The 12,083-nt window shown below is 45.7% G+C and overlaps 1 protein-coding gene across 1 annotated transcript; it reads left to right on the forward strand.

The window, feature by feature from the left end:
• The first annotated feature begins 261 nt into the window (after window positions 1–261).
• On the forward strand, window positions 262–2,676 carry LOC139832010 (uncharacterized). Its single transcript, XM_071821398.1, has 2 exons — window positions 262–1,689; window positions 1,767–2,676. The coding sequence occupies exons 1-2, from the start codon at window positions 664–666 to the stop codon at window positions 2,457–2,459; spliced, it is 1,719 nt and encodes a 572-aa protein (XP_071677499.1). The 5' UTR covers window positions 262–663; the 3' UTR covers window positions 2,460–2,676.
• Window positions 2,677–12,083: the final 9,407 nt, after the last annotated feature.

A 12,083-nucleotide genomic window follows, 5' to 3' on the forward strand; every position in this document is an offset into this window, starting at 1 on the left:
CTTGGTTTTTCATTTTTCTGATTTTTTTAAATTTTGATGCCCATTTGAATCTTGGTCAAATCCTAGGATTGACCAAGATTTAAACGTACAAGTTTAAAACATGAAAATGAAAAGGGGAGCATGTATCCTTCTTTTTCACTCTAAAATGAAGTTTTTGGGAGGTTTTTGAAATTTCCATGTTTGAAACCCAAAACCACTTCTCTTCATGCTTGACTTCATAAGACATAGTTTAGGGGTTAGAGGGTAGATACATTAGAGCATCTCCACTCGTCCCCCCGACGAGGCCCCCGAGCGACGTTTTTTCCATCCGGACGGCGAAATTCGGCCCAGTCGCGCCCCCGGTTCCTCGTTTTCGTCCGGATTTGGCCCTTAATCCATCCGGCGAGCCCACGCCACCCCCGGCCCCCCGGGGCGCGCTCGGGGACTCCGGACGAAAGATTTTGGCGCGAAACGGCGTGTGGACCCATGTAGTCGGCGACTTGAAAACCAAATCCTGTCGATTTTCCCTCCAATTTGCTTGCATATCCCCATTCCCTCCAATTTGCTTGCATATCCCCATTCTCTCCCGCCGAAATCCCCCAATCTCCTCGTCTTCCAGCTCCAGTTCCTGGCGGCGTCTTCTCGTCCACCACCACTCTCCTCCTCGTCTTCTCGTCCACCACAATGCCGCCGAAGGCGCCGGCGAGGAAGATGCGGGCGAAGAAGACGAAGCCGCCGGGCATGTCGAACGCCGAGTGGGCGGCGGACGAGCAACGGCGCGACGTGGAAACAAGCGCCAGGGCGGAGAGGGTGAAAAGAGCCGCCGCCAAGAGGTCGGCGGAGGCGGCCCAGGAGGAACAAGCGAGGCTGATCAGCATGGCCTATAGCGGCGGCATGTTCCCCGGCCAATGGCCGACGCAAGGTACAACAAGTTCCCCGTCTTCCTTCTCGCCTTCGCTGTACTCGCCGTCGCCGACTGCCGTGTTCCAAGAGGGCGCCTACGTCCAACCGTCCAAGCCCACACCGTCGCCGCCCGAGGTTGACGTCGGCGGCGGCGGCCTGTTCGAGGGCACCTCGCCGGCCCTGCGACGAGGGCCGCTCACGTTCGGTGCGATGGCGGCGCCGAACGAAGAGGAGATCCACGAGATGATCACCTCCGGCACCACCGCCGCCGCTGCGAGCCCGGGGTTCTTCATGACCGCCGCCGCTGCGTGCCCGGGGTTCTTCACGCAAGAGGAGACGAGGGCGACGGCAGCTGTGGCGGCGCGCAACGAGCATCGGGAGGATGTTGCCGACGGAAGCCAAGCCGTCGAAGAAGAAGGCGAGGAAGAAGAAGAGCCAACTCAAGCCGCCGCCAACCTGTCGAAGGGGAAGAAGAAGAGGAAGAAGGACTCGCCGCCTGCCGAACCGCGTATCAAATGGACGCCGAAGGAAGAGGAGTGCCTCGCCGAAGCTTGGATGACCGTGTCCACGAACGGCATAATCGGGGCCAATCAGTCGTTCGACACATATTGGCTTCGAGTGAAGCAGGCGTACGAGGAGCGCAAACTCGTCGATCCCTACTTCAAGAAGACGAACATGAACGTGTTCCGGGGAGACAAGGCAATGGCCACCCATTGGGGGCTCATGCAGACGGCGTGCAGCAAATGGCACGGCATACAGGAGGAGTGCGAGAAACGGCCGATCAGCGGCCACGACTTGGAGCAAAAGGTATGCTCCGTCGACCCTGCATCACCGAGGTACATCGTCGTTAGCTGACCCGTATCGCCGTGTTCTTTTTTCCCCAGCTGCGCCGAGCTTTGGACATGTACACGGACGACACCGGCCTGCAGTTTAAGTTCCTCAACGTCTACGCCCGCCTCGAGAACTGCGAGAAGTGGAAGGAAGTCCGCACGACCCTCTCGAAGAGCAAGACCGAGCAGTACAACCCCGACGCTCCGGCGGCAAGCGCGGCAGAAGGGCGCCCTGAACTCGGCCAGAAGAAGCTCAAAGAGCTCAAAAAGACGGGCAATCCCGCCGACAGGATGCAGGCGTCGATCGACAAGTGCTGGGCCGACTTGAGGACGCACGCCGACGGGAGGAACGACAAGTTCGACGGCAGGTGGCGGGAGATGCTCGCCAACCAAGGCGTCCGGATCGCCCTGCTGAAGACGACGGCGGCGGCGAAGAAGAGGAACACAGACTTGGCGTTCCTCATGGGCGGCGGCGACATGGAACTGATGGACGAGGAGACGAGGAATTGGTACCAGGGCCACCGCAACGACATCCTCCGAGCCACTCCGGCCAGTCCTTCGTCGTCTCCGCCGGCTCCTACCTCGTCTGCCCCACCATCTACCTCGTCGACTGCGGCTGCTTCGACGTCCACTGCCGCTGGTTCATCATCCGCCGCCGCAGCCGCTTCGGCCACGACGTGTGAGGAAACTGGTCCGTCGGACGAAGCCGTGCCGGCCGGGACTGCCGACGAGCCTGTTTCCGTGTAATTTCCCTCCGATCGCCGATCTGTGGCTGATCCTTTTGCTCCTTTTGCCGATCATCTGGCCGTACTTGTAGCGCGGGACGGCGGTTTGTTTGAATTTAAACTCTATCCGCCGAACTCCGGGTGGACGACTGGAAATACGGTACTCCCCACGCCTTAATTTCGTCCAATCCGGAGGTAGTTTCGTCCGGATTTGGGCGTGGGGAGCCCAAACGAGTGGGGATGCTCTTATATGTCTAGACCTTGTTTATCAACTGTAATGCTTACTATATGACATAACAAGACTATGTGCTTTGGTTTTTCATTTTTTTTTGAATTTTCTGCCCATTTGAATCTTGATCAAATCCTAGGTTTGACCAAGATTTAGACAAGTTTAACACGTGAAAATGAATAAGTAAGCTTGATAATCCCATTTGTTGACTCATTTAACTAGTTAATCCCATTTGTTGACTCTCTGTTGACCATCCACTTGATGTGAAACTGAGTACGGAGTATATTGCACTAGCCAGTATTAGTACTCAAGGGGAAAACTGAGCACACAAAAAATGCTAAATTTCCAGGGTTAGACTCGAGTAAGCGTGTTGCGGTGCAGAAGTGGAAGACGTGCAATTGTTGACGCGTAGATGCGGGTCGCGGTGCAGAAGTCGAAGACGTGCAATCGTGGACTCGTGTCGCGTTGCAGAAGCCCAAGACGTGCAGACGATCAATGGTGGACGCGTAGGACGCGGGTTGCATTAACCACCCCTCGCCTTTATAGATGCCTCCTCGCACTCTCTCTGTCACTCTCACTAGCTCATGCAACGCCTCCTCTCACGTCCCATCATCTTCTCCAAAGAGAAAAACCCTCTCCCTCTCTGCCAGCGAGATGATGAGCAAGGAGAATGCAAATCCCATCGTCCATGACGCCGTCGGCTCCAAGCGCGACGCCTCCCTCTTCGATGCCGTCCCCTCAATGGCCGTCGCCGCCGCCGGTGGCGGTCGGATCCCGCCGGGATGGGACCCCTATGAGGAAGTGCCGTACATCCCGCCTCCGAACCCCTACGACACCTGCATGGACGACCCATGGAACGAGGTAACTATGGTTTGCTCCCTTTTTTTGTTCCCCATTCCTCTTTGAACCCTATTTTTGCTGGTTCCCTAGTAACTATTAGTGCTGATCTGTAGATGGATGAGTATTGGGTTAATATTTGCGCCGATTTTATTCCATTTTGCTTTGACCTCTTCTTGATTTCGTTGAAGATTTGGAGTTCGGCCGTTTGGTTAATTTATGCAAGTAATAATGAGATCTCAATCAGTTAATTTATCCAAGTAATCATGGGATCTCAATCAGTTATTTTATGCACGAATCAAAAGATATCAACCGTTTAATTTTGCAAATAATCTGGAATCTGTTCAAATTCAGATCTGGAATCTGTTTCTTTGCCTATGATGAATCGTTGGGCACAATTTTTACAGAGTGGGTTCAGCGAACCATTGATGTGTACAAATCTGTTGTGCATGAGCTTTGGTTCGCTAACACCATCCCTGTAGACATATAATCGTCTCCACTCTAACTGACTGGCTCTGTTTTTCCTTACTTTGTTATCATGCACATTAGACATCGTTGCAACTCCTTCACTCATATTTCCCGTTTGATATGGATCAGGTGTCTGGCAGCGACGTCGGCAGCGACGACGAGGACCATCACACCAAGACTCGCCAGGTGCTGCGGAGGCTGCAGGTCGGCTAGTACGTCTCCTACTTCGCCAAGGGTGTCTACAGGTGCCCCTTCTGCACTAGGAGACTCGGCGGCACTGACTTCAACTGCCTCCTCACGCATGCCGAGAACATCGGCAACACCTTCCCCAAGGTCGGCGCGTCGGTGAACCCCTACTCCTTCCGCGCCAAGCACAAGGCGCTCGGCATGCACCTCCGCAGCATCCATCGGGTGGAGATCTCCGCCGGGAGCATGCCTCCGCTCAAGCCCAAGGCTCCCAAGGGGAGCAACAAGTGGAGGCAGAGGCAGATGGGGTAGGCGGAGTCCTGGACGTGTGCTGCTGCTGCAAAGCAGCTTCTATTATGTTGTTAGCTAGGGATCCCTTGTTGTTATGTTGTTAGTATGATGGTGTTGTGAAGAACCTCGAACCTGTTACTATGTTGGCTGCTGTGTATGCAGCTTATTATCTAGGGAGGGATCCCTATTCTACTATATTTTGTTGGCCCTACTATGTTTTCTAGATTTACTATGACTGTGAATTTGGTGTACATTACCCTGGAGATTTGCTTCTAGATTTAACTACATACATATGGACCAGAGGGAGTACTAGATTTGCTGCCATATTGGGCAAACAACGAGGGCCAAAAGGCACAAATAATTGAAGAAAGACAGAAGTGCAAGCTTCTCTAGATTTGATACTAATTTGGTTAAAAAAGACAAAGAGACATAGGGGGAAAAGGTGCTCTTTTTTTGAGAGAGAGGGGAAAAGGTGCTCTTAAAAATGCCAATTCGCGCCGAGAGAGACAGAACCCAGCTCCTGCTCACGTACAACCAAACGTGGTCTCGTCCTGTCCCACGCGGTCCCTTTCTACTAGCCCCACACGTCAGCACGGAACGGTCAACTAAACGGGAATCCTCCCGTCTGAGCTCCTTCTGCGGGTTACAAATAAGGGCTTGCGATAACTGAGGAAAAACATAAGGCAATCTTATTGACTAATATAGCTGCTTAATTAATAAAAGGATTAGCTACAACGTGCTCAGTTTGCCCATTTATTAAGGTATAAGACTGGCAGGAGAGAAAGTAATCGCTAGTTTCCTCATTTTTCCCATGCATGCTCGCACGATTAAAGCACCTTCCGCACGCGCTGGACTCCTCGTTTCCTTAAACCTCCTCGTTTCTCGGGATAGGCCAACAGTTTTTTAGGATCGTGGGTTAATGTGGCCCTCATGCTCCTGGTCCTGTTTAAAGTTCAGAGCGAGGGAGTAAATTAAACATGGTATCTCGTGCATGAAGCTTGACAGATCGATCAGGTTGGCTAGAATAGCAATACAATGCTGCTCATTAGGCTAGCCATAGTGGTAAGTATCATGCATATGATACTACTACATGATGCTATCTCTATAGTGGGTACTATCATGGAGTAGTATCATAGTCATGTTATATTTATTGTTTTTTAGAATCTCAATGCAAATTTGTGTACAAGATTTGTTTAGCATTAACTTTTCTCGTTATTTGCGCTATGATATGGTATCTACCTATGTTACTCTAATCTTCTCTCTCCTCTTTAATTAGCTGCCACATCAGCATTTTTGTGGGACTAATCTGCATGATACTAGTTATGATACTAGCACTATGACTAGCCTTAGGCAAATGCATGCCATGTACGATAGTATACATCCAGACATGTTAAGGAAATCGGTAATCGTTAACTGCTCGGCCGGCTTGGGAGTAGCGATTAATCGGAATTCAGATGATTCTGATTTAATCGGTCAGCTATTAATTGGTGCAACCTACACAAATTAGCACTTAAAACAATTTATATAAGAAAAATGAAAAACCAAAGCACACAGTCTTCTTATGTCATATAGTAAGCATTAAAGTTGATAAACAAGGTCTAGACGTATTCAAACCAGACAAATCATGTATCTACCCCTAACCCTAAACTCTGTCTTATGAAGTCAAGCATGAAGAGAAGTTGTTTTGGGTTTCAAACATGGAAATTTCAAAAACCCTCCCTAGAGCTACATTTTGGAGTGACTAAGAAGGATAAATGCTTAATTTTTCATATTCATGATTTAAACTTGTTCAAATCTTGGTCAAACATAGGATTTGACCAAGATTCAAATGGGCATAAAAATTCAGAAAAAACAATAAAATGAAAAACCAATGCACATAGTCATCTTATGTCATCTAGTAAGCATTCAATTAAGTTGATAAACAAGGTCTAGACATATTCAAACCAGAAGAATCATGTATCAACAAGCTACCCCTAACCCCAAACTCTGTCTTATGAAGACAAGCATGAAGAGAAGTGTTTTTTGGTTTCAAACATGGAAATTTCAAAAACCCTCCCAAGAGCTACATATTGGAGTGACTAAGAAGGATAGATGCTTAATTTTTCATATTCATGTTTTAAACTTGATTAAATCATGGTCAAACCTAGGATTTGACCAAGATTCAAATGGGCATAAAAATTCAAAAAAAAATGAAAAACCAATGCACATAGTCATCTTATGTCATCTAGTAATTAAGCATTCAATTAAGTTGATAAACAATGTCTAGACATATTCAAACGAGAAAATTTATGTATCAAGCTACCCCTAACCCCAAACTCTATCTTATGAAGTCTAGCATGAAGAGAAGTACGTGGTTTTTTGGTTCAAACATGGAAATTTCAAAAACCCTCTCAAGATCGAGCTTCATTTTGGAGTGACTACGAAGGATACATGCTTAATTTTTCATATTCATTTTTTAAACTTGTTTAAATCATGGTCAAACCTAGGATTTGACCAAGATTCAAATGGGCATAAAAAAACAATAAAATGAAAAACCAATGCACATAGTCATCTTATGTCATCTAGTAAGCATTCAATTAAGTTGATAAACAAGGTCTAGACATATTCAAACCAGAAAATTCATGTATCAAGCTACCCCTATCCCCAAACTCTGTCTTATGAAGTCAAGCATGGAGAGAAGTACGCAGTTTTTTGGTTTCAAACATGGAAATTTCAAAAACCCTCTCAAGAGCTTCATTTTGGAGTGACTACGAAGGATACATGCTTAATTTTTCATATTCATGTTTTAAACTTGTTTAAATCATGGTCAAACCTAGGATTTGGCCAAGATTCAAATGGGAAAAATTGAAAAAATATGAAAAATCAAGGCACATAGTCTTCTTATGTCATATAGTAAGCATTCAATTAAGTTGATAAACAAGGTCTAGACATATTCAAACTAGAGAAATCATGTATCTACCCCCTAACCCTAAACTCTATCTCATGAAGTTTTTGGTTTCAAACATTGAAATTTCAAAAACCCTCCCAAGAGCTTCATTTCGAAGTGATTAATTAAGAAGCATACATGCATGCTTACTTTTTCATATTCATGTTTTAAACATATTCAAATCTTGGCGAAACCTAGGATTTGACCAAGATTCAAATGGGTATAAAAATTCAAAAAAAAAAACAAAAAAGGTCTTCTTATGTTATATAGTAGGCATTCAATTAAGTTGATAAACAAGGTCTAGACATATTCAAACAAGAAAAATCATGCATGTATCTACCCCCTAACCCTAAACTCTGTTTCATGAAGTCAAGCATGAAGATATGTGGTTTTTGGTTTCGAATATGGAAATTCAAAAACCCTCCCAAGAGCTTCATTTTGAAGTGACTAAGAAGCATACATGCTTACTTTTTCATATTCATGTTTTTAACTTATTCAAATCTTGGTGGAACCAAGGATTTGACCAAGATTCAAATGGGTATAAAAAATCAAAAAAACAAGGTATTCTTATCTTATATAGTAAGCATTCAATTAAGTTGATAAACAAGGTCTACACATATTCAAACCAGGAAAATCATGTATCTACCCCCTAACCCTAAACTCTGTCTTATGAAGTCAAGCATGCATGAAGAGAAGTGGTTTTTGGTTTCAAGCATGGAAATTTCAAAAACCCTCCCAAGAGCTTCATTTTGGAGTGAATAAGAAGCATACTTACGTGCTTACTTTTTCATATTCATGTTTTAAACTTGTTCAAATCTTGGTTAAACCTATGATTTGACCAAGATTCAAATGGGTATAAAAAATGAAAACCAAGGTCTTCTTATGTCATATAGTAAGCATTCAATTAAGTTGATAAACAAGGTCTAGACATATTCAAACTAGAAAAATCATGTATCAAGCTACCCCTAACCCCTAACTCTGTCTTATGAAGTCAAGCATGAAGATAAGTACGTGGTTTTTTGGTTTCAAACATGGAAATTTCAAAAACCCTCTCAAGATCGAGCTTCATTTTGGAGTGACTACGAAGGATACATGCTTACTTTTTCATATTCAGGTTTTAAACTTGTTTAAATCATGGTCAAACCTAGGATTTGACCAAGATTCAAATGGGCATAATTTACAAAAAAACAAAAAATGAAAAACCAAGGCACATAGTCTTCTTATGTTATATAGTAAGCATTCAATTAAGTTGATAAACAAGGTCTAGACATATTCAAACCAGAGAAATCATGTATCTACCCCCTAACCCTAAACTCGGTCTCATGAAGTCAAGCAAGATGATATGTGGTTTCTAGTTTCAAACATGGAAATTTCAAAAACCCTCCCAAGAGCTTCATTTTGAAGTGATTAATTAAGAAGCATACATGCATGCTTACTTTTTCATATTCATGTTTTAAACTTATTCAAATCTTGGTGAAACCTAGGATTTGACCAAGATTCAAATCCGTATAAAAATTAAAAATAAAATAAAAAACAAGGTCTTCTTATGTTATATAGTAAGCATTCAATTAAGTTGATAAATAAGGTCTAGACATATTCAAACCAAAAAAATCATGTATCTACCCCTAACCCTAAGCATGTATCTCGTTGTTTGCGCTATGATACAATATCTACCTATGTTACACTAATCTCCTCTCTCCTACTTAATTAGCTGCCACATCAGCAGTTTTGTGGGACCAATGTGTAAGATACTACCTATGATACTAGGTACCTAAATCTCGAGTCAAAGTTTGACACGAAACCGATGTGGACTTTATTAATGGTGGAAGGGAGTAACAATCATAAGAACATTATTATTATTGATTGAACAACATTTTATTTGATGTGCCATAAGAAGTTTAGAAACGCCTAGCCCCTGGAGGTGGCGTTTTGGCACACGCGTGCATATGCACCCATTATTGAAAATAATAAAAAAACAATTATATAAATGTTAAAAAAATCTGACATAATTTTTTTGGTATACATTGTGACATCCTATGTTCGTTCATAAGTTTTTGTGGAAAAACAACATTTTGTGTGGCGTGTACAAAAAAGGAAAAAAATGTGCTGTACGTAGTCGTGTTACAGCATCAAAATTTGTCTTTTTTACAGGAAAATTTTAGTTTAGAATTTTTTGACACTTTGAAATGTGGATTCACATAATGGATTCCTCTACCTCGACCCCCTTGGATTCCTGAACAGACTTACAGTACTACTAGTAGGGCCTACTATTTTTTATTATTATTACCTACTGCAGCCAAAATTTAATCTCATCGAGCGGTAAAATTCCCCGCCAACGCCCAAATATCTCGCGCCACAAAGTTTCAGATCTGCGAATATTTTTTCCCCTCAAAAGAAGGACTGCGAAATTCCCTTTTTCTCCTCTATCGCCCAGCTTCGCCCTAGTTTCGCCCGCAAGCCCTCAGAGAAATCGCCCCTCTTACCTACCTCCCACCTTCACGGCCGCCGCACCGGAAAATCACCGCCGCACTTCGCCGTTCAAGCTGCCACGGCTTCAAACCTCGAGGCTGTCCTATCCGCTTGATCCGCACCTACTCCGGCGTCCACTGCACCGTATCTCTTTCGCCGACTCTATCGACCACCGCACCTGACCAGCTTCGCCGACACCGACGTCCCCGTGCACTGCACATCATCTGCTTCACCGACCTTCTACTTCGGCCGGCGTGCTGAACACTTCATCGACCGCCCAGCATGTCCTTCTCCGACCCCCCAAGATCTGCTTCCCCGGCACCCACCGCAACAGCAGTCCCCTCGCCGACCTCCACGTCACCCGTAAGAACGCGGAACACGTCTAAACGCCGCCCAGAAATAGGTAACCAGACATCCCTGCGCGTTTTGTTCTGTTAGGAGTATTGCAGCTGACTGTATTTCTGAATTCTTGCTATATTTTTAACTTACAAGTGCTTTCGTTGGTAACCACCTCATCCTTTAGATTTAAACACGACGCATAAGTATTTTTTCCCTGACCTAACCCACCCATTTGCTGAAACTCTACATGGTATCAGAGCCTAGGTTTCCTTCCTGCTAGTGCTAGCCGCCCCAAACAGTACCATACAAGTTCTTCCTTTGACCACAAAAACCACCGTTGAGCTGTAGAAATCCCGGCGGCGGGAGGCCGCATCAGGTGCTCTGCGTGGGTTATGGCTATCACACACAGCGATGTGAGTTGTGTGAGATCGGCGGCTGCTCACGCGGGGACAAAGAAGAGAGTGAAAATCATTTTGGTTTAGAAAGGAGAGAAGAGGAAGTTAATCCGTGGCAGAGAGATCTGGATCCGTGCGAGGGGGAGATGTTGAAGGCGTGCGGAGTGGGCCGAGCCTTTGAGCGCAGGGCGGAGCCGGAGGTTGGTGCTGGACGTTGACCAGCGCGAGCCGGTCGATGTGGCCAGGTGCGGTCTGCCAGGTTGGCCAGGGCGCGCAGACGAGGCGCCATCCGAGTGGAAGTGAGGAGAAAATGGAGATGTGAGGCTATGAGGATATGTTGTGATGGAGTTGATGAGGCTGCGGTTGAGTCGTGATGGAGTTGATGAGGCTGCAGTTTAGTAGTGATGGTGATGGTGGTGGATATGTCCAGGGGAAAGGCATGCGTGCCTGAGGTGAGACTGGTTGAGGCCTGACCGGGGGATAGGCATGGGTGCTTGAGGAGTGGATGGTTGAGGCAGGAGTTGGCTGGGGGTTTGTGGGAGAGACGGAAGAGGTCAGTGGCCGGGCAGTGGAGAAGAGAGGCTGAGGACATTGAGGCGAGTGTGGATGGTTCTGCGGAACTTGTGTGGTGAGGCAGCCGGGGTTGTTGAGGACGTGTATGGTTAGGAGTTGTGCCTATCCCAGATGGTTGAAGCTGGATGTCTTCGCTGCTGATGAAGAGATGAATCGAGATGACAAGATGATGGAAAGTGCAATGCTGTCATGTATCCTAGGAGTTATGCTGAAAGTTCATTACTCGTCGTTGTCATATGTGTCATGTTGTTGTTGCAAGATGGCCATGGTTGTTTACCCATGATCATCTTGAGGGGGTGTGTTGGACCATGAGTGAGTTTAGTAGTAGCGCTGTAGTAATATTGTATCCAGTGTGAGGCCCATAGAGGCCCATGTCCAGTGGTATTGTAACCCTAACTCAGATGATATAAATACAGAGTGTGGTGGTCTGAGTGATTTAACCCACCCATTCGCTGAAACTCTACAAAATATGAGCCACCAATCATGAACCGTTGAATGCTCTACATGTCCACGATTGACAACAACAAAGCCTTTATTCCCAAACAAGTTGGGGTAGGCTATACAAGTCCACCATTGACACGATTACAATTTCTCACTATTTGGCCGTAGGCTCTTGCTCCTAGTTACATCATGTTTGATATCTTTCTGCGATCCTGTATTACATGTTTATGCACGTCATAATGCTTCTACTACTGTTTGGTGTCAATTTAATTATAGAAAATCCTTGACTCGTAACTGTTTGTTGTTATTACACGTGCAGCAGGCACATCTTACACTCAGAAACGTAGAGTAAAGCTCGCCTATAATCATGTAAGTACCTGCTGTTTTTTGTATATTGCTTAATGCAAACTTCTATATCTTGGATCCTGTTTCTGTTTACAATTGGCCTCTCCTTCATGCAGAGGAGAAACAGTGAGGCACCAGGTTCTTCTG

This window comes from Lolium perenne, chromosome 6, assembly GCF_019359855.2.
Source record: "Lolium perenne isolate Kyuss_39 chromosome 6, Kyuss_2.0, whole genome shotgun sequence".
NCBI lineage: Eukaryota > Viridiplantae > Streptophyta > Magnoliopsida > Poales > Poaceae > Lolium > Lolium perenne.